Source organism: Doryrhamphus excisus, linkage group LG9 (assembly GCF_037039965.1).
Source record: "Doryrhamphus excisus strain RoL-2023G ecotype Guam linkage group LG9, RoL_Dexc_Guam_v1.1, whole genome shotgun sequence".
In the NCBI taxonomy this organism is placed as follows: domain Eukaryota; kingdom Metazoa; phylum Chordata; class Actinopteri; order Syngnathiformes; family Syngnathidae; genus Doryrhamphus; species Doryrhamphus excisus.
In genome coordinates, this window is record NC_136365.1 from 6,383,096 (window position 1) to 6,410,554 (window position 27,459).

At 43.3% G+C, this 27,459-nt stretch overlaps 3 protein-coding genes across 8 annotated transcripts in view; 1 reads left to right on the forward strand and 2 right to left on the reverse strand.

Annotated features, from left to right (window-relative positions):
* nfam1 (NFAT activating protein with ITAM motif 1) overlaps positions 1 to 9,479 on the reverse strand; it is a 43,994-nt gene extending 34,515 nt beyond the window's left edge. For both annotated transcript variants that reach the window (XM_058046182.2, XM_058046181.2), the window contains exons 1-2: positions 9,332 to 9,479; positions 8,997 to 9,266 (exon numbers count right to left, since the gene is read on the reverse strand). In XM_058046182.2, the coding sequence (XP_057902165.2) occupies positions 8,997 to 9,266; positions 9,332 to 9,425 (364 nt within the window). In that variant the 5' untranslated portion in view covers positions 9,426 to 9,479. The remainder of the gene's footprint in view (positions 1 to 8,996; positions 9,267 to 9,331) is intronic.
* Positions 9,480 to 12,812: 3,333 nt separating this feature from the next.
* LOC131137862 (uncharacterized) lies at positions 12,813 to 15,899 on the forward strand. The gene is made up of 4 exons (XM_058086238.2): positions 12,813 to 12,914; positions 14,239 to 14,361; positions 14,456 to 14,585; positions 15,362 to 15,899. The coding sequence occupies exons 1-4, from the start codon at positions 12,887 to 12,889 to the stop codon at positions 15,627 to 15,629; spliced, it is 549 nt and encodes a 182-aa protein (XP_057942221.2). The 5' UTR covers positions 12,813 to 12,886; the 3' UTR covers positions 15,630 to 15,899.
* A 5,220-nt stretch (positions 15,900 to 21,119) lies between these two features.
* The window catches only part of grin2bb (glutamate receptor, ionotropic, N-methyl D-aspartate 2B, genome duplicate b), a 95,705-nt gene continuing 89,365 nt past the window's right edge, over positions 21,120 to 27,459 (reverse strand). For 3 of the 5 annotated variants that reach the window (XM_058069447.2, XM_058069446.2, XM_058069445.2), the window contains exon 16: positions 21,120 to 27,242. In XM_058069447.2, the coding sequence (XP_057925430.2) occupies positions 24,882 to 27,242 (2,361 nt within the window). In that variant the 3' untranslated portion in view covers positions 21,120 to 24,881. The remainder of the gene's footprint in view (positions 27,243 to 27,459) is intronic. The other 2 variants (XM_078793317.1, XM_078793316.1) reach the window with 2 other exon arrangements.

The window sequence follows — 27,459 nt, forward strand, 5'->3', positions numbered from 1 at the left end:
TAGGGGGGGTCAGAATCCAGGCCTGAGCGGCCTGGTGTGGCCCCCATATGAAACCAAGCCAAATTGACTCACTAGCGCCACCTAGAAGTTTTAAAATAATTATCCCTCGCCTCCCGTTGCACGTATCGGCATGATTTTCGGAGGAGACATCACTCGTGACAGGACGCACAAAAAAGTCTCAATAACCCATGTTCTAAAACCAACAGGAAGTCGGCCATTTTAGGTGGCGGCGGCCATTTGGGGGCGGATGTATGGGTCGTATCTTGACGAACTCCTCCTAGGGGGTTTGACCGAATGAGTCCGTTGTTGCATCAACGGACACTAGACGGATGGCCCACGTTAAATTGCGAAGGATTTTGGGCCGCTCCATAGGATGTGGGCGTGGCACGCCACCAAACTTTGACCATTTCATATCTGGCCCTGCCTGGTGTCTGGCCTTGCCTTGAAGCAATGTACATCAAAGTCAATACACAGTTTGACTGACAGACTGATGATGTCAGTTGATGGACTATGATGTGTGTAAAGCACATGTGGGGGGCGTGGCCACGGCGAATGGTCAGCCTTCGCCATTGACCATCAAAAGGTCATCATTTGCCTGCAGAAGGTCACAGGCTGCTGAAATCTTAAACGTGAGGCCTTAATCCAGGCCTGAGCGCCCTGGTGGTGCTCCCATGTGACACCAATCTAAATTGACACACTAGCGCCACCTAGAAGTTTCAATTCATTATCCCTCGCCACCCGTTACACGTATCACTATGATTTTCGGTGGAGACGTCTATCATGACAGGACGCACCTAATGCTCCAGAAGCCATGTTCTAAACACAGCGCCACCAACTGGTGGAAATGTATATCTGCCGTAACTTCCTGATTCATGGTCAGATTGTCTTGAAATTTTTTTTGGTGTGTTGGGTCAATCTCTGGTCTGTTATACTGTGTGTACATAGACTCTATAGCGCCACCAACTGGTGGAAATGTATATAGCCGTAACTTCCTTCCACATGGTCGGATCAAGCCCAAATTTTTTCTGGTGGTTTGGGGTACCCTCTGGTCTATGACTGTGTGTGTACATAGACTGTATAGCGCCACCAACTGGTGGAAATGTATATAGCCGTAACTTCCTTCCACATGGTCGGATCAGGCCCAAATTTTTTCTGGTGGTCTGGGGTACCCTCTGGTCTATGACTGTGTGTGTACATAGACTGTATAGCGCCACCAACTGGTGGAAATGTATATAGCCGTAACTTCCTTCCACATGGTCGGATCAGGCCCAAATTTTTTCTGGTGGTCTGGGGTACCCTCTGGTCTATGACTGTGTGTGTACATACGCTATAGCGCCACCAACTGGTGGAAATGTATATCTGCCGTAACTTCCTTACGCACGGTCGGATCGGCCCCTAATTTTTTCTGTTGGTTCGGGGTACCCTCCGGTCCGTTACCGTGTGGGCCAACCACTATATAGCGCCACCCACAGGCGGAAACGTATATCCGCCGCAAGGACCTACCGCGTGGTCCGATCGTCGTGAACTTTTTTATGGCGGTTCGCGGTGTCGGACGGGACGTGACCGCGCACCCGCCTCGCCACCGCTGTCGCCCCCTCCTGGCGGAAAATTGCAAGTGCCGTGACTCCCTTACCGCTTATCCGCTCGCCGCGGTTTTTCGTACGGCGCGTCCGCGCGCCCGTCCGGTCGCGCGTGCGACCCCGACCCGCGCGTACCCCCGACCCGCGCGTACCCCCGAGCGCGTCGGGGTGCTCGAGCCCGCTCATCACTGCTTGCAGTTTTAATTATTATTATTATTATTCCGACGAAAGGACGGCCATTTTGAGGGCCTTAACATGCCCGAAAACTCACCAAATTTTGCAAGCGCGTCAGGTCTGGCGAAAATTTCGATCTGGTGGGGGTCCCGAAAACAATGTTCCAAAATTGACTCTCTAGCGCCACCTTTAATTTTTGAAAAAATTGGCCCCCGCCACCAGTTTCACCTATCGTCACGAAACTTGGTGGAGACGTCTATCGTGACAGGACGGACCAAAAAGTCTCAAGAACCCATATTGGAAAACGAACAGGAAGTCGGCCATTTTGGATGGCGGCGGCCTTTTTCGTGCCAGAAGTTGGGGTCGTATCTCGACGAACTCCTCCTAGGGGGTTTGACCAAATGAGTCCGTTGTTGCATCAACGGACAATAGACGGATGGCCGACGTTAAATTGCGAAGGATTTTGGGATATTCCATACGATGTGGGCGTGGCACGCCCCCAAATTTTGCCCATTTTCATATGTCCGGGCCTTGCACGCTGAGCGTAACTGTAGACGTGAATAACTTGGCTCCACGTGGTCAGATCTTCATCATACTTGGTACATGTGATCATGGCCCCGCCCCGAAGGTCCCCGTAGGTCACTTCCTGATTTCGTCGCAGCGCCACCTATTGGCGACAGGCTAAAGGCGTGTCATCTACATGAGGCCTTTTCTGCCAGGAGATTCATCAGATGAACATCGGGGTCACAAGGTCACTGCCTGACAGCCTGGTGAAGCCTGTTGATGGACCATGATGCAGGAAAAGCGCACGTGGTGGGCGTGGCCTGGCGGCGAATGCTCAGGCCTCGCCATTTACATAGAAAAGGTCATCATTCGCCCGCAAAAGGTCGCATGGGCTTGAAAACTCATAGGGGGGGTCAGAATCCAGGCCTGAGCGGCCTGGTGCGGCCCCCATATGAAACCAAGCCAAATTGACTCACTAGCGCCACCTAGAAGTTTTAAAATAATTATCCCTCGCCTCCCGTTGCACGTATCGGCATGATTTTCGGAGGAGACATCACTCGTGACAGGACGCACAAAAAAGTCTCAATAACCCATGTTCTAAAACCAACAGGAAGTCGGCCATTTTAGGTGGCGGCGGCCATTTGGGGGCGGATGTATGGGTCGTATCTTGACGAACTCCTCCTAGGGGGTTTGACCGAATGAGTCCGTTGTTGCATCAACGGACACTAGACGGATGGCCCACGTTAAATTGCGAAGGATTTTGGGCCGCTCCATAGGATGTGGGCGTGGCACGCCACCAAACTTTGACCATTTCATATCTGGCCCTGTCTGGTGTCTGGCCTTGCCTTGAAGCAATGTACATCAAAGTCAATACACAGTTTGACTGACAGACTGATGATGTCAGTTGATGGACTATGATGTGTGTAAAGCACATGTGGGGGGCGTGGCCACGGCGAATGGTCAGCCTTCGCCATTGACCATCAAAAGGTCATCATTTGCCTGCAGAAGGTCACAGGCTGCTGAAATCTTAAACGTGAGGCCTTAATCCAGGCCTGAGCGCCCTGGTGGTGCTCCCATGTGACACCAATCTAAATTGACACACTAGCGCCACCTAGAAGTTTCAATTCATTATCCCTCGCCACCCGTTACACGTATCACTATGATTTTCGGTGGAGACGTCTATCATGACAGGACGCACCTAATGCTCCGGAAGCCATGTTCTAAACACAGCGCCACCAACTGGTGGAAATGTATATCTGCCGTAACTTCCTGATTCATGGTCAGATTGTCTTGAAATTTTTTTTGGTGTGTTGGGTCAATCTCTGGTCTGTTATACTGTGTGTACATAGACTGTATAGCGCCACCAACTGGTGGAAATGTATATAGCCGTAACTTCCTTCCACATGGTCGGATCAGCCTACAAATTTTTCTGGTGGTCTGGGGTACCCTCTGGTCTATGTCTGTGTGTGTACATAGACAGTATAGCGCCACCAACTGGTGGAAATGTATATAGCCGTAACTTCCTTCCACATGGTCGGATCAAGCCCAAATTTTTTCTGGTGGTTTGGGGTACCCTCTGGTCTATGACTGTGTGTGTACATAGACTGTATAGCGCCACCAACTGGTGGAAATGTATATAGCCGTAACTTCCTTCCACATGGTCGGATCAGGCCCAAATTTTTTCTGGTGGTCTGGGGTACCCTCTGGTCTATGACTGTGTGTGTACATCGACTGTATAGCGCCACCAACTGGTGGAAATGTATATAGCCGTAACTTCCATCCACATGGTCGGATCAAGCCCAAATTTTTTCTGGTGGTTTGGGGTACCCTCTGGTCTATGACTGTGTGTGTACATCGACTGTATAGCGCCACCAACTGGTGGAAATGTATATAGCCGTAACTTCCATCCACATGGTCGGATCAGGCCCAAATTTTTTCTGGTGGTCTGGGGTACCCTCTGGTCTATGACTGTGTGTGTACATACGCTATAGCGCCACCAACTGGTGGAAATGTATATCTGCCGTAACTTCCTTACGCACGGTCGGATCGGCCCCTAATTTTTTCTGTTGGTTCGGGGTACCCTCCGGTCCGTTACCGTGTGGGCCAACCACTCTATAGCGCCACCCACAGGCGGAAATGTATATCCGCCGCAAGGACCTACCGCGTGGTCCGATCGTCGTGAATATTTTTATGGCGGTTCGCGGTGTCGGACGGGACGTGACCGCGCACCCGCCTCGCCACCGCTGTCGCCCCCTCCTGGCGGAAAATTGCAAGTGCCGTGACTCCCTTACCGCTTATCCGCTCGCCGCGGTTTTTCGTACGGCGCGTCCGCGCGCCCGTCCGGTCGCGCGCGCGACCCCGACCCGCGCGTACCCCCGACCCGCGCGTACCCCCGAGCGCGTCGGGGTGCTCGAGCCCGCTCATCACTGCTTGCAGTTTTAATTATTATTATTATTATTATTCCGACGAAAGGACGGCCATTTTGAGGGCCTCAACATGCCCGAAAACTCACCAAATTTTGCAAGCGCGTCAGGTCTGGCGAAAATTTCGATCTGGTGGGGGTCCCGAAAACAATGTTCCAAAATTGACTCTCTAGCGCCACCTTGGATTTGAAAAAAAATTAGCCCCCGACACCAGTTTCACCTATCGTCACGAAACTCGGTGGAGACGTCTATCGTGACAGGACGGACCAAAAAGTCTCAAGAACCCATATTGGAAAACGAACAGGAAGTCAGCCATTTTGGATGGCGGCGGCCGTTTTTGGGCCAGAAGTTGGGGTCGTATCTCGACGAACTCCTCCTAGGGGGTTTGACCGAATGAGTCCGTTGTTGCATCAACGGACACTAGACGGATGGCCGACGTTAAATTGCGAAGGATTTTGGGATATTCCATACGATGTGGGCGTGGCACGCCCCCAAATTTTCCCCTTGTTCATCTGCCCCGGCCTTGCACGCTGAGCGTAACTGTAGACGTGAATAACTTGGCTCCACGTGGTCAGATCTTCATCATACTTGGTACATGTGATCATGGCCCCGCCCCGAAGCTCCCCGTAGGTCACTTCCTGATTTCGTCGCAGCGCCACCTATTGGCGACAGGCTAAAGGCGTGTCATCTACATGAGGCCTTTTCTGCCAGGAGATTCATCAGATGAACATCAGGGTCACAAGGTCACTGCCTGACAGCCTGGTGAAGCCTGTTGATGGACCATGATGCAGGAAAAGCGCACGTGGTGGGCGTGGCCTGGCGGCGAATGCTCAGGCCTCGCCATTTACATAGAAAAGGTCATCATTCGCCCGCAAAAGGTCGCATGGGCTTGAAAGCTCATAGGGGGGGTCAGAATCCAGGCCTGAGCGGCCTGGTGTGGCCCCCATATGAAACTAAGCCAAATTGACTCACTAGCGCCACCTACAAGTTTTAAAATAATTATCCCTCGCCTCCCGTTGCACGTATCGGCATGATTTTCGGAGGAGACATCACTCGTGACAGGACGCACAAAAAAGTCTCAAGAACCCATGTTCTAAAACCAACAGGAAGTCGGCCATTTTAGGTGGCGGCGGCCATTTGGGGGCGGAAGTATGGGTCGTATCTCGACGAACTCCTCCTAGGGGGTTTGACCGAATGAGTCCGTTGTTGCATCAACGGACACTAGACGGATGGCCGACGTTAAATTGCGAAGGATTTTGGGATATTCCATACGATGTGGGCGTGGCACGCCCCCAAATTTTGCCCATTTTCATATGTCCGGGCCTTGCACGCTGAGCGTAACTGTAGACGTGAATAACTTGGCTCCACGTGGTCAGATCTTCATCATACTTGGTACATGTGATCATGGCCCCGCCCCGAAGGTCCCCGTAGGTCACTTCCTGATTTCGTCGCAGCGCCACCTATTGGCGACAGGCTAAAGGCCTGTCATCTACATGAGGCCTTTTCTGCCAGGAGATTCATCAGATGAACATCAGGGTCACAAGGTCACTGCCTGACAGCCTGGTGAAGCCTGTTGATGGACCATGATGCAGGAAAAGCGAACGTGGTGGGCGTGGCCTGGCGGCGAATGCTCAGACCTCGCCATTTACATAGAAAAGGTCATCATTCGCCCGCAAAAGGTCGCATGGGCTTGAAAGCTCATAGGGGGGGTCAGAATCCAGGCCTGAGCGGCCTGGTGTGGCCCCCATATGAAACTAAGCCAAATTGACTCACTAGCGCCACCTACAAGTTTTAAAATAATTATCCCTCGCCTCCCGTTGCACGTATCGGCATGATTTTCGGAGGAGACATCACTCGTGACAGGACGCACAAAAAAGTCTCAAGAACCCATGTTCTAAAACCAACAGGAAGTCGGCCATTTTAGGTGGCGGCGGCCATTTGGGGGCGGATGTATGGGTCGTATCTCGACGAACTCCTCCTAGGGGGTTTGACCGAATGAGTCCGTTGTTGCATCAACGGACACTAGACGGATGGCCCACATTAAATTGCGAAGGATTTTGGGCCGCTCCATAGGATGTGGGCGTGGCACGCCACCAAACTTTGACCATTTCATATCTGGCCCTGCCTGGTGTCTGGCCTTGCCTTGAAGCAATGTACATCAAAGTCAATACACAGTTTGACTGACAGACTGATGAAGTCAGTTGATGGACTATGATGTGTGTAAAGCACATGTGGGGGGCGTGGCCACGGCGAATGGTCAGCCTTCGCCATTGACCATCAAAAGGTCATCATTTGCCTGAAGAAGGTCACAGGCTGCTGAAATCTTAAACGTGAGGCCTTAATCCAGGCCTGAGCGCCCTGGTGGTGCTCCCATGTGACACCAATCTAAATTGACACACTAGCGCCACCTAGAAGTTTCAATTCATTATCCCTCGCCACCCGTTACACGTATCACTATGATTTTCGGTGGAGACGTCTATCAAGACAGGACGCACTTAACGCTCCAGAAGCCATGTTCAAAACACAGCGCCACCAACTGGTGGACATGTATATCTGCCGTAACTTCCTGATTCATGGTCAGATTGTCTTGAAATTTTTTTTGGTGTGTTGGGTCAATCTCTGGTCTGTTATACTGTGTGTACATAGACTGTATAGCGCCACCAACTGGTGGAAATGTATATAGCCGTAACTTCCTTCCACATGGTCGGATCAGGCCACAAATTTTTCTGGTGGTCTGGGGTACCCTCTGGTCTATGATAGTGTGTGTACATACGCTATAGCGCCACCAACTGGTGGAAATGTATATCTGCCGTAACTTCCTTACGCACGGTCGGATCGGCCCCTAATTTTTTCTGTTGGTTCGGGGTACCCTCTGGTCCGTTACCGTGTGGGCGCATACACTCTATAGCGCCACCCACAGGCGGAAACGTATATCCGCCGCAAGGACCTACCGCGCGGTCCGATCGTCGTGACTTTTTTTATGGCGGTTCGCGGCGTCGGACGGGACGTGACCGCGCACCCGCCTCGCCGCCGCTGCCGCCCCCTCCTGGCGGAAAATTGCAAGTGCCGTGACTCCCTTACCGCTTATCCGCTCGCCGCGGTTTTTCGTACGGCGCGTCCGCACGCCCGTCCGGTCGCGCGCGCCACCCCGACCCGCGCGTACCCCCGACCCGCGCGTACCCCCGAGCGCGTCGGGGTGCTCGAGCCCGCTCATCACTGCTTGCAGTTTTAATATTATTATTATTATCATAATAGTACTGTAAGCGTCACATCTACTCCACTTACCATGACATTACCTATGTTTCTTGGATGCTAATTATAGCAATTTGCAAGTTCAGCGACCAAAATTATTAATTAATTCATTTTCTACCGCTTCTCCTCACGAGGGTCGCAGGGGGTGCTAGAGCTTATCCCAGCTGTCTTCTGGCGAGAGGTGGGGTGCACCCTGCACTGGTCGCCAGCCAATCACAGGGCACATATAGACAAACAACCATTCACACTCACATTCATACCTATGGACAATTTGGAGTCACCAATTAACCTAGCATGCACAGGGAGAACATGCAAACTCCACACAGAGATGGCCGAGGGTGGAATTGAACTCGGGTATCCTAGCTGTGCATGCTAACCACTAGACCACCGTGCAGCTGCTACCAAAATTAGCTATCATTTATCAGAAGGCTTTTAAAAGTGTGTGTGGATGCGGTATGCAAATCTATGTGAATAGGCAACCGTGAGTATTATTCATTAACTATAACTATTCATCTTATCCGGCAGAACAACAATTTACTCCAATTTTTATGCAGTTTAAATTTGTAATTGTGAAAAAATACTTTTCTGTTACCACTATGGGTATCTGGTGGTGGTGGCGACATACAGCAGTTTTAAGAAACCCCTCTGTTGTCTTCATTTCTCAACAAAGTGCAATGTGAAAGCAACAACTACAGCAAAAACCGTGTCTGGTTTTAGTGTGTGATTGCAGTAACTGGATGTATTGTGCTGTAAATTGCTGTAAAAAGTCTGCCACTGTGAATGTAGTGTAGTTTCCAACAAAATGTCACTCCATTTGTTAATGTACAAGGGTTGAAAGTTTGCCATCTTGTAAAATGACCCGTGAAGCATTGAAAGGGTAGTTTTCACAAAATGAATATCTTTAAATGTCACAACTTTAGGTACACCTGCACATTGTAATGACGTGCAGATTTAAGAGTCACAATATTTGCCCTTATCATCTAGAGCTAAATGAGGCTATTTTAGCTGCTTCAAGACCACCAATAGAATTCCCTTCTGTCTTTTCTCTCCTTTTCGTACTCACCTCGCAGACGGACAAACCAGTAAGCTCTGGCCATCTTATACTGGCAATGATATTCTCCTGAAGTCTGTAGCTTATGCAGCTGCACTACCACCCTCATCGTCTCTGACTGGCCAACAGTCGGAGGGATGAGCCGATTAAAAATTGTCTTGCGAAAAGGGTCAAAACATGTCATGTCGTCTTTACTTTGGTTTAGTGGAAGCCTGAGATCAAAATGTACCAGGAGATCTTCGCCCGTGAAGGCCACAAAGACAGTGTTGCCAAGTATGAATCCTGTGGGAACAAATAAGACAAATATATCAGATCATACGTGCTGTATATGTTTTTGGATGGCTTACTTGGAGGTTCAGTTCCAATGCAAAAAGGAAGGAGCATATTGAGAATCCAACTCAACAGAGCAGAAAGACGTCTATAGTTTTTGAAGGACGGCATGTTTTTAAAGGGTGTTGACAGTCCTCAAATGTGTCTCTTCTTCTCTAAAGGCACCTACAGTGCAAACTGGGACTTCCTGTTTCTGGTGAATACACTTCCTCAAGTGTTTGTCTGTTCTATGCGGACTTACAGAAGGAGACGGAGCCTTCATGACGTTGGCCATTTGAAGTTCTTCCACAGGAGGAACAAGCAACATAGAGCTGTACACTGGTGGGAATACTGTAGTACACAAAGGGAGGAAAGTACATTGGATTATTCCTTCAGGTAGATGTTAACTAAGTGTGGCCCAAGGGCCATTTTGACCCACATCCCATTTATTATTGGCCCCAGGTGTGTTGTAAAAATAAAATATAATGATAGTGAATATTTTTGATGGCTTTTTGGACAAAGACAAGATAATCAAATGGATACAAAACATGCCTCTAGCAAGAACTGTTCACAATCATACATACCATCATGATGGCATATCAGAGTTTAAAAAAACATTATATGGCTTTCACAGCAATAATTTCAAATATGTGGTTTTCATTGATCACTCTCCTGGCTCCTGACCCCTCTACTAGAGGATTTAGCTGTATTTTTTCTAAACATATCCTACAAGCAAATATTTGCGTCTGTATTTTTCAGTGATTGAATTAGATTTTTTTTGCAAAACCATACACTTACCCATTTATCGTAGTTCTATAATAGTACAAAGCAAGCATTTATCCAAAAATAAGTTAATAAAGTGGAGCATTTTTGTATGTAAATGCTATAATTTCAGTAAACAGTGCCCTGCTCGGATGGAATAAAAACAATAATATTAAGAATAATACGTTTTTCTTCACAAACTGAAAAAGAACAAATGATACTCAAATTGGTTGCATAATAACTTTTGCTTTTTGCTTGTTATGTCATGCTTTTGGTACTCCTTTCAAGAGAATGACGCATATACAGTATAAGATATATTTTAGTAAATGTACATAGTAAATACATAGATTTTTGTCCTTTCAGCCATTTTAAGCTTAAGAAGGCAAAAAATATGTAAATATATTTCCTGAATATGCATTATTTTACACATAGTGGGCCATTTTCAACCACAAAACATCATGATTTATAATATATTTTTCAAAAACGTACAAATTTGAACCGTGAAGTGGCAAGGGATTCCTGTATACAATTCATTATCTCATTCTTCATTCCAGCAATAAAATGCCAATAGATGGCAGTATGGGTCTGAAAATAACTTCCTGTTTCCTCTCTATTTCTATCTGCAAGAATCTTTAAATAGTTAAGTATGGCAAGTAGTTTTACTTTCCTTTAGTTTGATTATTCTTTGTTTACATTGTCTTTATGACTTTTACAAACATACAAACAAAAAAATGTACTTTAAACCTGCTGATATAGATTTTATGACAGAGACAGTTTCACCCTGGAACAGATGAATTCACGTCACATGATTTCTTATGGGAAACCCTGTTTTGACATCCAACAATTGGACCTTTTTGTAATTTTGGGAAATGAACAATGTGTTGTACGTGTTGCAGAGAGGAGACGCGTGGTGAAAAAAAAGGAATCGAGCAGGCAGTGTGAATGTGTGTGAGGAATTCCACTGAGGCTGACACATGGCATGTCGCTAATGCAAACCAGCTGCAGAAAGAAGCGATATTCTGTTACTGCAATCATTCTCTTTCACATGGAAGTGAAGTTACCTCTTTTGTCCCTTCATAATTTGACACTTTCCTCCTTTTGGTGGCCTGCCCTCCTCTTGCTTTTTTCTTACTTGGACAGAACTTGTGTGTTGTTCACCAAGTGTGTTCTCGCTCTCAGACAAAGCCGTACATAAAAACACTGCAATAACATCTGGATGCCAGTCAAACACAAATATGTCATGCACGTTTACGTCACACATTCATTCCTCACTGTTAACAACATGAGGGTAGAACAGGAACAAATAACTAATGAAGAACAAATGAGGAACGAATGACTAAGGGACATACATTTAAAGTAGTTACTGGGGAACTAATGAAGAACAAACGAGGGACTACCAGTACTACTACTAGAACGACTGACTAGTTACTCAGGGACCAAGGCACATGAATTTAGAGTAGTTACTGACAAACTAATACAAAACTAATGACTAAGCCACATCAATTTAGAGTAGCTATTGAGGAACTAATATGGAACTAATGACTAACAAATGAGGAACTAATGAGTAGAGTAGTTGCTGAAGAACCAAAGTATACTATGCAGTTAGAGTAGTTACTTAATAACTAATGAGGAACTAATGACTAAGGCACATATACTCAGAGTAGTCACTGAGGAACTGATGAACAAATGAGGAATTAATGACTAAGGCACATACAATAGAATAGTTAATGACAAACTGATGAAGAACAAATGAGGAACCAATGAGTAGAGTAGTTACTGGGGAACCAAAGCACATACATTTAGAGTAGTTACTGAGGAACTAATATGGAACTAATGACTAAGCCACATAAGTTTAGAGTAGCTATTGAGGAACTAATGAGAAGAGTAGTTACTAACTACTACTACTACTAATTACTAGTAGTTAATAACTATAATGAGGGACTAATGACTAAGGCATATATATTTAGAGTAGTTATTGAGGAACTAATGAACATATGGGAGTCAATTAGTAGAGTATTTACTGAGGAACTAAGACACATACATTTTGAGTAGTTACTGGAGACACCGTGGCCCTATAAGCTATAACATAACATAACATAACATAACATAACATAACATAACATAACATAACATAACATAACATAACATAACATAACATAACATAACATAACATAACATAACATAACATAACATAACATAACATAACATAACGCCCACAAGCTTAGAAAGATAACAATGAAACAATTATAATTTAATGCATTGGAAAAATATATATTGTGCTGATATTTTAGTTCAAATTAATCAAATTGAATGATTTTAAAGTGAAAAATTCACAGTTAAAAATGTAATTTACAAAAGTATTTGTATGTGTAAATTTTATATTATATATAGATATAGATATTGATTGTAAATAATGAAATGAGTGGCTGTTGCTATCTAATAAATAAAAAGTATGTTATTTATAGGAATTTAATAGCAGAATCTACTAAATAAATAAAAATAATAAAAACTACAGCTTTGTAAACTATGGATAACCTGCTATATGTGTACCATTTCTACATATTTTTTTTATCCTTATTGGTTTTAAAATAAATGCTTTTAAAGGCAGGGCTTCTGTTTTGATGTTTACCCGCATGAAAAATGCCGCTAGCTGGTCCATAAGAGTAGGTGAGGTCAGTGACGAAGAGGAGGACGGTCTGCATATGCATAGTGAGGGAGTAAAAGTTGGGTCACACCTCCCCAGAATCCAAACATTTTCCAAACAGCAATCGGACCTGCTCAGAGAAGACATTGGTGCAAAATAGAGGAAAAGAAGAAGGCAGAGGCACTTGATGTCAGAACTCTTTGCAATCTCATTTTGTGAGTATGTGTACTGCAAATGTGTACAGCATGCAGTTGTGTATTTAACGAAGGGCTTGATTGTGAGGAAGTGACATGTTTTTACCAGATGTGAATCAAATACCATGATGGCGTTATTGTTTACGGCTCATTTTCCCTCTCCACCTTCATATGCCTATAAAGCTTCTATAATACCTGAACAGTGAGTCACAGGATTACCGTGATCCACTGTGATTAAAACACTATTGTTATGTGGATGCATGCACTTACCTTCTACTTAGACCTGAAGTGATGGAATAGTAGCAATAACAACAGGCTGATCTTGTGTTGAATTGCAGTAGAGTGTAGCATTTGTTAACTCAGTTCTTGATGAGGATTTTCTCATTAGTTATGCATCAAAAGGTTTGCCTTTACAAAGGTGTGGCCCTAATAATGTAAGTTTATCATGCATACCAGGGGTCTCAAACTCAATTTACCTGGGGGCCACTGGAGCTAGGGTCTGGGCAAGGCTGGCCGCATCAGGTCCCCCCCCCCCCCAAAAAAAAAAACGCATTTATTAAAAACAGAAAAATATACAAACTTTTTCAGTGCTTTGGTTCCGATTTTCTACAATAAAAGCTCTGATAAAACATTCCACTGTTCTCAAATATCTTAATTTTTATTTTTTTGCACAAAATAAGATGAAAAATAAATGAACAAATCAAGACTAAAGAAAATCAATCAATCAGTAATAAATAAATAGATATAAAAATAATAATAAAACGGCAAATAATAAAAACTTAAGAAACCACAAATTATTTTTTTCAGATTAAAACGAACAAAGCATTATTAGAGCCCTGTAGACATGACAAAACACGACTATAGTCACATTTATACTCTTTTTATTTACAACATATTGCGCAACTGCAGGGTCTTGAGACACATGCTAACTTGCAAACTAGAGAGCTAGCGACCTAAACGGTAGCCTTCAAGTTATTTCCTTTAAACTTAAATAGCCAAAAACTCACCACTTCCACACGGATAGGGAGGATAACTATTAACAGTTATTTAACCTTTAACATGAACATTAATCAAACGTAATAATTTTTTCTGGGTACATGATACCATACAGCATCCATATCAAACTTGCACGGGCCGCACTAACATTAAACTTTCATATCAAGGCGGGGGCCTCAAACTAGTGTCCTGCGGGCCACACTCGTGGGCCGCGTGTTTGAGACCCCTGATGCATACTCTGGTACTCTCTGCCTAACCTTGAACTTGGTCACTCAATGAAGAAATATATTGTTTACTAAATATTTGGATTGTTGTTGAGTTTTTCCTCTTTTGCTTGCATTTTACAAAGCACGTCTGCTGGTCATGAATCCTAACTGGCTGCTGATAGTGGCCGCCATGGCAACAGGGGCCCATATGGATGATGCGGACAACAAACTGGATTATTATGGGCACTGGAACTACAGAGAAGGAGGTAAAATACACACATAAGGGAATTTAGAGATTTTAGGGAGATTGTACGTTGTACTATTACGTTGAAGGTGTGTGTCTGTTTTTCTGTGCATCAGCTGACAGAGTCGACGTGGCGTCAGTACGAAGTTTGACTAAAGTTTTGGATTCGTGGGGGAAACAAATTTTCAAAGAAATCAAGACTTTGCTGCATTCGAAACCCAACACTCTGCTCCCTGACTACTCCAGGTAAAGACAAAGTGGTCTTGCAGGAACACGCACACACATACACTGCTGTTATTTTTTTTTAATGTTTATATTTTGTTTATTATTTATAATTTTATTTATTGAAAGAAAGTTTAATGTATTATTTTTTTAATTATAGGATTCTATTGTGCACTTTATTGTTGTATTGTTCAATACAATTATAATTTTTTAATTGTTAATAAAAATATATGAGAAAGAAGAAATTTGTGTTTTATTCATGGAGACAAATTAGCATTAATTGCTATATAGTTCAAATTATGGGGAGATAATCGAATCGAAATCGAATCAAATCAGATTTAAAAAAGAATCGTTAGATTAATCAATTAATTGAAGAACAATTTTCTAGATCAATCAATTACAAAAATAATCCTAGCCCTAGTGGTTAGTGGTGTGCCGCAAGATTTTTCCAATGTAAAAAACTAAACTTTAAAAAATGTAAATGATCCAAGCGGAAGTCCCAAGAACTTGGTGGGTGTTCCGCGTGACGTTGCATTTATAGTTGTACTACTTTGGGGTACGACTTCAAGGTCCTGCTATACTGTATTCCATTGTTATTACATTATTACTCTGTCAGGATATTATTTGAAGCCATTTGATAGCTTGATAGTGTAGTGGTTCACATAGCTGACCTGGCATGAATGACGGAATGATTCAGTGGCCTAGTGGTTGACTGGTGTTGTAGCTATGTGATATGTGTTTTTTATTTTGACTGGCATGGAACCCACCTGACATGTCCATGTACTGTGTAACTCTTGCAGGGTGCGCCCTCTATCAGAGACAATCAACGACCTGTTCAGAGAAATCTCCATGCTGCATCTGCGTATCACAGAACTCTCCCATCGCCTAGCAACCCTAGAACCGTTCCTGCGTCGTCATGGCTACCGTGAGGCGGGTGACGGGTATGGCCTAGCTTTGGCACGTCAGAGCCACAACACGGAGATGAGGGCAGTCCCAAAGAAGAGGAGACGAAGGGTGAAGGTGTTTAAGAAGAATGGGAAGGTGAGGGTGGTGCACAGGGGCAGCTAAAGGAAGAGCGGACAGGTTTGTTATTGAGGAACTACTTTTTTTGAGGAACTATTCATTTTTCATGTGACATACAGTACACAGAGTCTATGCATCCTTTCATTCAGGAAAAAGCATTATGAGTCATCCTCATGAATATGAATGAATATGATATATGAATGAATATGAATATATGAATATGTTCTGTTCTTTTCAAATACTTTGGGTTTGGAATCACCATCAGAATTGTTTTTGTCTTTGTGAATAAACAGTCCCGAGTATTCAAAAGGTGAACATTCATAACAAGGTATGACACATAATGCAACCAAACGTTTGAAAGGTCTACTGTGAAATTGAAAAAAAATTGAAACATAATCATATATGAAAAAAATAGTATATTGACTCATTCAGGTTCAGCAGCCTTTGCTATGCCATATTTCTGCCATAAAATTGGATTATCAATCGGTTTGTTATCTGTAGTTTTTGAGCCAAAAATTCAAGTCAATTAAAGTTATAATAAAGTAATTTATTAAATAGCTCTTAGTTTTGGCACAAAAAATAATTATTGACTTATTGAAGTGACTTAAGCAAGGTCATGTTCCAAATAAGAATAACATTTAATAGCTAAAAATAAATAAATGTTATATTTAACTGACGGGTTAAAGTTCCAGCCTTTGCAATGCCATATTTCTTCCACAAGATGGCACTGGTAATCACTTTGGGATTTATGGAGGTTTGTGTGCCGAAAATCAAAGCCAATTATCAAATCAAATCAACTTTATTTGTATAGCACTTTACCTGCAAAGACATGCAACACAAAGTGCTTTACAGAATTAAAAACAATTACCACAATTAAAAGGAAAAACAAATACTAAGAAAGCCCCTCCCTACCAACCTACATACTAGACACACACGCACAATCACACACAGTAGGGAGACATGGCATGGCATTATCATTCATTCACTCATTTTCTACCACTTATCATCACGAGAGTTGCTGGAGCCTATCCCAGCTGACTTTGGGCAAGAGTCCAGGGTGTACCTTGCCAGCCAAATCAGGGCACATAAGGACAAACAATGAATACTTACATTCACACCTACGGACAATTTAGAGTCTCCTATTAACCGAACATGCATATTTATGGAATGTGTGAGGAAACTGAAGTACCCGGAGAAAACCCACGTACAAGTACGAAAACTCCACAAAGAGATGCCTAAATGGAGATTTGAACCCTGACTGTGTGACCAATAAGCTAATTAGGCCATCGCACGTCTCTCAAAGCCAATTAAAAGGACTAAATTAATTGATTTAGTCACTTATTGCAATAGTGTCACAATACACAATACACCTCCATCCTCTCTGCCCTCCATCTGATAGTCTGATGCCAAGCCCATGCTGGTCCACTTCTTAATGTCTCTAAGCCACGACGACGCAGGAAGCCTGCCCTGCCCTATTTTTCCAGTGACTTTGCCGTACATTGTCACCTTCTCAAGTCCACTATACGCCGCATCACATGGCCCAAGTAATGCAGCTTGTGTGACGTTTGATGGAACTGCACACGACAAGCCCCTCCGCCTATCTTTTGTCCTTCTCGCTGTCCATGACGGATCCCCAGAATATGTCGGTAGCACCACATTGACACTTTCCGGCATTTTTCAGCAATTTCCATGACTCACTCACTTAAGTAGCGATGGGAAAAATTAGCGCTTAGCAAACGGACCTTGAGAGCTATACTAATCCCTCTGCTTTTCCAGATAATGGCCGATCTCTGCAATCCATCCCCTTGCCATCGCTAACATCCTCCTGATCGCCGATCTGCTGGTGCCTTTGATGTTAATGCATGACCCCAAATACACAAAATTGAGAACCTGAGTTCATACACGGTAAGTCATGGGTCTCCAACCAGTAGTTTATTAGCTGCCAGTAGCGCCAAAACACTTTTCAATTTGCGGGAAGCACAAATCCAAGGAAATACAGCTGGAATAGATGCAGACTCTGCAAAATCAAAAAAAATTTCTGTGCGGGTTATTGTGTGTAGCTGCTCTACAGGAGACTACAAGTCAATACAAAGGGTCGAAAAATGAGCATAATAATAATAGGTCCTCTTTAATTTGAAACTCTCGTAAGCAGGGAAAATAATTTAAAATTGTTGATTATATTTAACTAACTTGGTAAAATTATTTTATATGCGCTGCCATTTTTTCTTTACTTTTGTAAAGTAAATAAACTTTAAACTATAAAGTCAGTCATATTGAAATTATTTGTCATTACTATTCAATTATTATTTTTTATTTTTACCTTTGGACTGTCATCTGCAGGCTTCTTCAGAAGGCCTTCCTGAAACAAAAGAAGTCCATAACAGTTAATACAAGAAACAGAACATATCCTGTATTCAATAAGACAAATACAACTTATGTGAGCTATTGCTATTCCACCTTTCAGTCACAAGGCGTCAGCGGTCACTTGCAAGCCACAATTTGACATGAAGTTAAACACTTTTTAACCAGATTTGCATGGCTTGACGGCTGTCAAAGTGTTATGATAATCACCTGATTTCCTGCTCACTTAAAAGTCAGGAACTGTTGTCAAAGGGCCGACAGAAGCTGCCTATTTTCTGTTCATATAATTACAGTCTTCAAGGATTGCCACTGGACGTGTGTGTGGATGTTTGGGGGCGCACACACACACACACACACACACACACACACGCTCTTAGTCTTCATAAAACTTTGCCAAGTGTTTCTACGGCAACCGTTTTCTCTCCTCCTACATCTCCACTTGTAGCTCGTCCCTTCTTGGTCTATTTATTTCAAATTCTGCACACTTGCTGCATTTCCTCTGCTATCCACCCCTTCTAAGGTTAGCTGTATAACATGTGCATGCACCGCCACTCTTCCTTTCTTCTTCCTCCTTTCCTCTCCTCCGCTCGCTGCTACATGTGGGCGTTAAGATCAGGCTGTACTTTCCATTTTGGTGTTGCTTTTGTCTATGCATTGTTGCATCCCATCCAGTTAAGATGCTGTGGGAATTGGGTATAAATCTCTCATTCTCTCTGCTCTCCCCTTCTTCCCTCTGTCATCTCTGTGGAAAAAGAGCCAGTTGCTAGGTAACAGTTAATTGTCAAGAAGTAGTTACATGTGTTGGAGCTTGTATATAGGGAGGGAAGCAGTACGGAGAAGATGATGGACAGGCTGTTCCTTGTAATCTGATGAAGGATTAGTCCAGCTACTGTGTTGTAAAGATTGGCCCAAAAAGGCAGCCATTGATACGCCAACAAACCTGCTGCTGTCTTTAAATATCTCCTGTTGCTGGACGAGGCTTTTTGAAAAAAGGAGGAGCAAAGGGGAGGTTTTTTTGGAAGACTTTGATGTGAGCTGTTTGCATCTCCTGCGCCGATACTTTTTTTTACAATGTCACATCACAGGTCTAATCTCACCTGGGAGTTCATGAAGATGCAGAGCTGGATGCTTGCTCTCATTGGTTAACACTACATTATTTCTACATTTATGGGTAAGAAAAATAGGTCCCCTTTAATAATGAGCAAGGTGAGCCCTTCCACACAAACAAGCCAGTATGCCAAAATTGTTTGAAAATGGTGGTAGCATAACATCTGGAAAAAAAACCCTACAGAAGATGCATCCTTTTTGTCCCACCAGTCAATTCTTACTCAGAAGTTTAATACAAATAATAAATTACAATTTGTACAATTAAATACAAATGGAGCAGTGCAAAATGGTGTGCTTTAAAAGTGAAATTTGCTACATGGCAAAAGAAATGCTGCTCTTTAGTACAGTTGAAAAGCCAGCATTTTCAGAAATGCTGCAAATGTTTGACAGTGGAATTACCTGTGAGAAAATACCAGTGACATGCGATGACTCCTCGTGTTAAGAAAATGTTAAAAATGATTGGAATCATAAAGAAAACCCATTTATAATACAGTTCAAGGGACAAAAATTCACAATATTTTTGTGATGTTATTAGTTTTTGTATTTTTCATGAATTTCTGTCTGGCTCACCTGCTTTGCCTGACCGCAAGTCACTGGAATATACATGCCATACATGACATATGATGATATATTACTGTTATTATTACATATTATTACAATAGTGGATTATTTATTCTCAATAAATGTCATATACATTACAATAATATCAAATAGCGTCAATTTGTGGGACAGTTAAACTGTTTTGGGACTCTGTAAAATAATAATATACATATAATATATTATCTGTATATATATATATATATATATATATATTGTATATTATAGATAATATAATAATAAAAAAAAGGTTGTCCAGTCATATATTTAGTTTTTGTTGAAAATGTCATTTTTCATAAACTGACAAAATTGTCTTTAACAAAGAAGTTGGTTTAGACTGAAGTGTAACAAGTGCCGAAACAAAGCACCCTCTGCATTGCTGACTCATTGTCCATGCAGTTATTTTAATAGAGTGCAACAGGTAAATAACCCACCATTGGGCCAAAGATCCCATGAAGTTCTCGTACCCGACCGTTCACAAGACTTAGGAATGGCATACAAATGAAACCATGAATAACTTAAAAACTCACCACCTCATGATATGGCAATTGTGCATGGTAATGAAGGAGAGTGCAGTTTAAACGAGTATCAAATGTATGAAAGGGCCCCTTTAAAGTCACTTCCTTGTGTCCTTTGAAGGAAAATGTCTTGAACAAATAAAAGTGACTTTAACTCAATAGGAGACCAGTCATTTGGGGGTTAAAAGTATATTGTTTATTGATTCAGTGGGGAAAATCAATGAAACCTGTGCAAATAAATAGACGTGCATGTGTGAGATTTCATGTTTTTTATTAATACTCAACACTTTTATTCCAAAGAGACAGAAGAATAATATTTCTCAGCACTTATTAGCACATGGACTGTGTGTTTTTAATCTCATTATTCAATATAACTAAATATTCAATCAAATCTCTTCACACAAGTAATTGATCTCCATACAAAAAAAGTGAAGGTGAATATGTACATTTTTCACAATCTGTACAGCTCTGGGATGTTGTTCGATCGTCCGAGGCCCAAAACAGAAGAGGAACAAGACAACTGAGCAAAAATGGAACACATTGTGCTTCCCGTGGACCGAGTCATGCATTTTCTTTTTTTAAGAAACGTCTTTGTTGGGCTAAAACCGACCCAGTAAATGTGCACTCTCTGTGTGATAATAAACAACTGCACAGAATGCATCCTGAAGTCGTTACAAAACAATTTAGCAAGGGACACCTACGAATCTAAGATTGATCTGAAATAGACCTTTTCCTTGCCGTTTGTACAGGTTTTTATCAAAAGTCCATGAGCGCCACTATTTACATGATGTATAGTACATATAAAATAAGTGGGTATTTCTCACACACTCAGACACACACACACACACACACATACACACAGAGGTAATCAAGCGTACAAATTCAGGCACATACGACAACAGAAATCATGTACTGAAATATTATTTAAAAAAAGGATAAAAGAGGAAAAGTATGAAAAAAGGCTTCTTCAGTGACAGCGAGCAAAGCCTCCACCTTGTTGAAAAATATCGAGCCTCCACAAATCATCAATAACCATGTTTTGGTGACATTTGCAGCAATTTGACCGTGTTTATTTTGTATTGTGTGCATGTGTGTGTGTGTGTGTGTGTGTGGCATATTGGTGGGTTATTTTTGCAAGGACGAGCACGCAAACACACCTACAACACTGATCAGTAGCAATGACATTTCCAAAAAATGAAAATAAAAAGTAGCTATTAAAATACACCCAGTGTTTTGGGCACAAAGTTAAAATTGTAGAAGCATAAATAAAGAAATGTGTATACATGCTTTGTATCATACATACTGACTTGTCAACTAAGAGAAGAAATAAAAGGTGCTCGAAATTTGTGACAAGGATGTACAAGAAACTAGCTGGTGTGCTTTACATTTAATGTTTTTAGAGCCAAAATAGTATATAAAATATTTTTTAAAAACATAAGATTTCCTGCTTTTTTTGTCCAATTGTAATAGTAATCAAAGTTTTTCCACTCTAACTTTACCCAATGAGAAAGAATATTAATGACAAACACAGTGAACCTCCAAAGTCAATGAATATGATCCGTAAAGTTGTCCAAAAATGTCCTGTCTTTCCTGTCTGCTGATTAAGGTGGCACTTAAGGCCTTCTCTGCTGGTCTAACCAGTACCAGAAGCCCTGACCTATATTTCAAACTTAAATAGTATTATGTATGTTCCATTAAATGATATTACTTTATTCCCAACAGCCTATTATTCATTTTGTCGCGTTTCTTGGCTGCAGTGCTTCCAGTCGATGTCAATTCCTTCAGGAATCAGGCGTGCTGTTACTTGTTACCAACCGTTTTTCTTAGCCTATCAGACGTCCGATTTGGTTCTCAGTGCCAGCTTGCATGCGTCCAGTCCTGATTGGTTAATAGGCGCACAAATGTCCAACAAGTTAAGTTATGCATACAATGGCTGACTAAGTTAATGGCTAAAGTTGAGTATGTATGTATTGATGTATTTGACTTAAAGGGGACCTATTATGCTTTTTCCACTTTTCTGACCTATAAATGTAGTTAGAATGTTGTATTCTGGTGTTCAACGATGAAGATAATGAGGTTTACGCATTTGAAAGTGAACCCTAAAAGAAGTTTGGGACGGCTGAAAATGCTCTGTTTCAAAAGGCGTGGTAAAACTGCCCCTTTGTGATGTCACAGAGGCGCTGATTTCCTTATATGGTTCATAGAACACTTTGGCATTGTGACCAATTACATGAATGGAGGCGGGCAGTGGGTGGAATAAATGAAAACAGACCGTTTTGGCAGGAAGCACAAATCAAAGGAAATACAGCTGGAATAGGTGCAGATTCTGGAAAATCTAAAAAGGTTTCCGTGCGGGTTATTGTGTGTAGCTGCTCTATAGGAGACCACAACTCAATACAAAGGTGGTGGTCGTCCTCCTGGGGGTATGGCGCGACAATTTCCGAATGTTACGGTCCTCGCTATTGTCCTTGTCAGTGTTATTACCATTTATGAAACTTTAAATTAAAAAAATCCTGTTTAACCAAAGACACAAATTCCAAAGGACAAATGTTTGAAATTCCAAAAACAGACTGACACAGGAACCTGAGGTCAAATGTTTGTTAACGTTTGGAATGTTACCAATATTTTGGGGAAAATTGTGCCCTCTCATAAGTCATAAGACTTCGGTATTAGAACAACTGTTGGGCATGACATCCCTGATTTTACGAGACGTCAACTCTGCAAGCGTCAGAGGATTAACTCCGTGCATAGGTTTTGCTTTTTCTTTGGCTTTTTGTAAATTTTTGGCAACGCTAACTTAATAAGCTAACGCTAATTTAAATACCGGTCAATCTAATGGCTCAATGAACAACAAATAAACAATAAAAGGGTGACCAAACAGCTCACCTTATGTAACTTCCTGTATGCCATCACTTCATAATTCAACACAATTAGTGCAACTTTCCTGAATTTGCGGATTATTTGAAGTCTTTGTGTTCATTTTTATTGTGCAAAAACATCATTAATAAGTGCAAGGAGGTACAATCACAACAATGAATGAATTGATCTCCATGGAAAAAAAAGTGGAAATGAAAGCGAACTTTGGAGGTTCCACTGAATTTGAGTTTGGGCAGCATTTCAGAAAAAGAAGTGCAAAAAATAGAGTTTGCTAAATGCTAAATCTGCGAGCAAAGCTTCAGAAAAAAACACACAAACAATTTTTACTCTGAAAAACAAGCATTTGACATTGGTTTGGATTTCAGGTGTCTATATACAGACTATACTCTGCATTTGTGTGAGTTTCCGCTCTTCACAGCTTCATTTTCGGGTCTTTCCTGTGACTCATTAAAATAAAAAAAGCTTCTTTCTGAAAATGTCAAGTGATTCCTTAAAATAGCAGGTAACACGGGTTTAGAGCCGTGTTGTGAACAACGAACAGTGCCTTTCCAGCATAGAAAATACAGTAGTAATACTCGTTATGGCTCGGTCGTGACAACCCTGCTCTCATGAGCTTTTTGCCATCCAACACAGCAGGCATAATAAAGCCTTAATTATGACAGAATTAACATGCAGAGCTGCTCAACCCAGCAACAGAGGTCTCACTCTGTCGTGAACACCAAAAAGTGTGTCATGGCCAATTGAGTCAATGAAAATGCATTAAAAGCAGAAAGCGGGTGATGATTCATGTTCGAATGAATTTAAGGTTTAGAAATAGTCAGTTGATAAAGATGATATTTTATAATTTTTTTTTAGATTTTTTTGTAGGATCAGATTTGAAAACCGTCCTCTCCATTTTTTTATTTTAATGTATTTAATCTCAATTGCCTGAATGTTTGTCATTGTCACACTAACTGCTTTTTTATGCAATTCCAGCAGATTTTACCCTGACATTGGAACAAACTGGCTGCAGGTGAAACATTAATCCTTTAAGGCACATCCAGCTCCAAATGTGAGACCCTTTTGGTGAGGGGAAAAAAAAAAAAGCAAATAAGAAGGAAGAGCAAATCAGTATGATGATGTTGCTTGTGCAGTTTGCAAAAGAGCTTTGAAAAAGTAATCAATTAAGTACATTGTACTTAGCAAATCATGCCTTTTTGTCACATACACATCACAATACTTTTAGAAAAAAAAAAATCAAACGTGAAGATAGAATTAATCGCAAAGAAGAATCAAAAATGACAGGAGTGCCCAAAATATCAGAGATGGTCCACAACTCTCCTGTCAAATTCATAAGCTAAGAAACAACTAGAAGCACTACTTGAAGAAATCAAATTGGAAAAACACCCCAAACCAATCATCTTGAAACACTTGAGAAATACTCAGCAATAATATTAACACTATTGGTACAATTGTTGTTAATTTACCCTGTTACTTTCAGCAGTGTTGATTGTATTAACCGTTGTGTAACAAAAATTGTGTTTTGGAACAATGAGCTTAGAAAGAGAGCTTTGCTTGCCCTCCCAACCCTCCTCCATCTGTCTATCCCTACCTCCTTCCCAGCACCACAATCCTCCCTTCTCGCTAAAAAAAATGTGCCATCCGCCGGGCTGGACCACAGGTTGGCTTCGAGCATCCTCATTGTCCAAATTGTTCCGTTTAGTGGCGTGAGAACAAAACCCACTGGTGTTGTCACCTTATCTTCACACAAAGAGGACACTGCACAGCGCTGTTTTTCTTCATTGGATCTTTTTCTCATTTCTTGTCTTCGCCCGTTTCTTCTGGCCACTAACTTCCCTCAGACGTCTGACTCTATGCTGGAGAGCTTTTCATAGACGTGTCCATTGCTGGCACCGTTGAAGGGTCTCTGCCCCAAACCTAATGTGTCCCGGCCCCCAGGCATGAGCTTGTTGGCCCCCAGGTGGTTGCCCATCCCGCCCAGACACAGATCTTTAGGGAACCTGGGGGCTACATTGGACATGACCCCGGCCGTGGCCGATGCGGGCAAATAAGAAGCCGCCCCCATGGAGCCCCGGAAGTCCCCTCCTCCTCGGTTGTTGTTGAGTAGCTGCTGCTGCTGTTGTTGTTGCGGCGTCTGTGGCTTTTTGATGTAGTACGGTTTGGCACCGTGTAAAAGACACTGGTCATCGCCGAAGGTTGGGATGAAGGGGTTCTGGTTCACCTTATCTGGGTAGAGAGATTTAGACAAGGAGTAAGTCCCGGTGCCTCTGCTATCACCACCACCGCTCCCTCCCATCATAGCCCTGTCCCTGTCTCTTAGGTCTCTCTCCCCCACTGACCTCCGATGCAACCCGCCTTCGCCTCCACGGAACAAACTAAAAGAGGAGCCTCCTTTTGCCCTGTCTGCACCTACTCCTCCAAACACGGGGGACTCTCTTTCCCCTGAATACCTCTCAAACATATGAGCGTAAGGGCTGGGGCCCTCCATGTAGCGGTCTTTGTCTTTCAGGCTCACGCTTCGGGGCTGGCCAAACTGGCCACCGCTACTCCCGCCGACCCCTCCCATGCGTCCTGACCCCTCCCTCTGCAGGTCCACAAAGGTGTCATAAGAATGTTGTCTCCTTAAGACCCTCCCACCTGGCCCGAGCTTCCTGCGCTGTGCCTGAGTTTGCGGTTGACCCCCTCCTAAGTTATTCTTCCCTCCAGAGAACACCATGTTGTTATCCTCACTGATGTTGTAAAGGTTGCTCGGCTGAATCTTACAGGAGTCACAGCGTTTGCAGCTAGCAGAGCTTGGGCGACTGCCGGTCCCCCCAACCCCGCTAGCTGGACATGAACCTCCTAAACCTCCACCGTGGTGACACACACTGTGGCAGTTCCGACATTCCCAGTCACCTCCAGCTATGCCTCCTCCTCCCAGTCCAGAAACTGCCTTCTCCCAGCAGGTGTGGGCCTGCTGACCTGCCGACACTGACCCAAGACCACCTTTAGACTCTTGCTTCTTGACTTTACCTTTGAGAAAGTCCTCCACAGGAACTAAACTTCTACAGATACCACCACCGCTACTGACGCCCACACCACTTCCTCCACTTCCACCCTCTTGCTCCCACTTGCCCTCCTGAGAGCGGAATTGGTCAGCATAAAATTCCCTCAAGTTCTCTTTGTCTTTGCGGAATAAATAAGGTGAAGAGTTACCCCCTCCTCGCTTCCGCTCCAGTGGAGGTGAGATGGTGCGGTGTGCCAGGGGCCCGTGAGGGAAGTGGTGATGGACGGTGTGGTGGTGGGGTCTCCTCCTGAATCCGCTCAGCTCTATCTCGTCCTGCTCCCGTCTGCACTTGGCTGAGGCTGGCCTCTTTTTCAGGCTGTCCCTGTACTGTTTATGACGTTTGGCGTTGCCCTCCAGGTTGCCGTAGGTGACAGTGTGAGTGGAGATATCCGACACGTCAGAGCGAATGTTTCCATCGTCACCCCCTGAACCTCCCCCGCCCCCACCTCCACCACAGTACCTCTCGTGACCCCCGATGAGCCCTGTGCTGGATGCACCTCCTTTGAAGGAAAACCTCCCGTACACATTGCTTCCCTTGAACCCAACCTGGTTGGAATCCGCAGGGGGGTGACCTGCAATCAGGTCAAACTTATTGGTATTCCTGTGAGTCATGGAGGGGCGGGGCTGTGTGGTAAAGATGGGTGCTACTCCTCCCCCCAAACTTTCGCAATCGAACATGCCCCCTTCCAAAGAGCTAGCGCTGCCTAAGCTACGCGGCCTATTAGGTGGGGGGCCGGACATACCCAAAGCTGAGACAGGGTGGTGGTGCCGGTAAGGGTCCTGGTACAAGTTGTTGTCCTTCAGGGGCAAGTTCCCAAAAGTCCTCTCCACCTCGCTGATGTAGTCAGTGAACATGTTGTCCTCTTGTAAATAGGGCGGTGCTGACTTACAGTCTGCGGGGTGCCCCACGAGACTGCGCCGGTGCTCCTGGATGTCATAGATGGCAGACTCGCGACCACCGTGATTGTATTCCAGGGCCGCGTGCGGAGAACCATTAATGCCTGGCACTGCAGTCATGTCTTTGGCAGTGCGGAGCAATCGCAAGATGTTCGAGTGGGTGTTGTTCATGTTCTTCTTTATGCTCGACGAAGGCGAGTCAATTGTAGACTTGTTTTCTTCTATTTGAACGCCATGGATGCAGCTGTAGATACCCTGGAATATAGGAATTGGTTGATGCGTGGGGAGGTCAAGGGAGAAAGGAAGGGCAAGAAAGATGATGTGGGAGAAGAAGGAGCAAGAGTGAGAATAAGAAGGTATGAGCCCAGAACCCAAAACTTCATCATTTAGAGAAGGATTAGTGAAAGTGTCTGTCATGATGGGTTGGTTAAATCTTAATTCCCTGTGAGCATTTGAGCATAAAGTCAAACGT

Bases quoted from the DNA above. Each gene is read 5' to 3' on its own strand.
- LOC131137862 (XM_058086238.2), top strand. From the start codon at position 12,887: ATGTCAGAACTCTTTGCAATCTCATTTT. The intron at 12,915-14,238 runs GTGAGTATGTGT...CATTTTACAAAG, and splicing joins ACTCTTTGCAATCTCATTTT to CACGTCTGCTGGTCATGAAT. The intron at 14,362-14,455 runs GTAAAATACACA...TCTGTGCATCAG, and splicing joins CTGGAACTACAGAGAAGGAG to CTGACAGAGTCGACGTGGCG.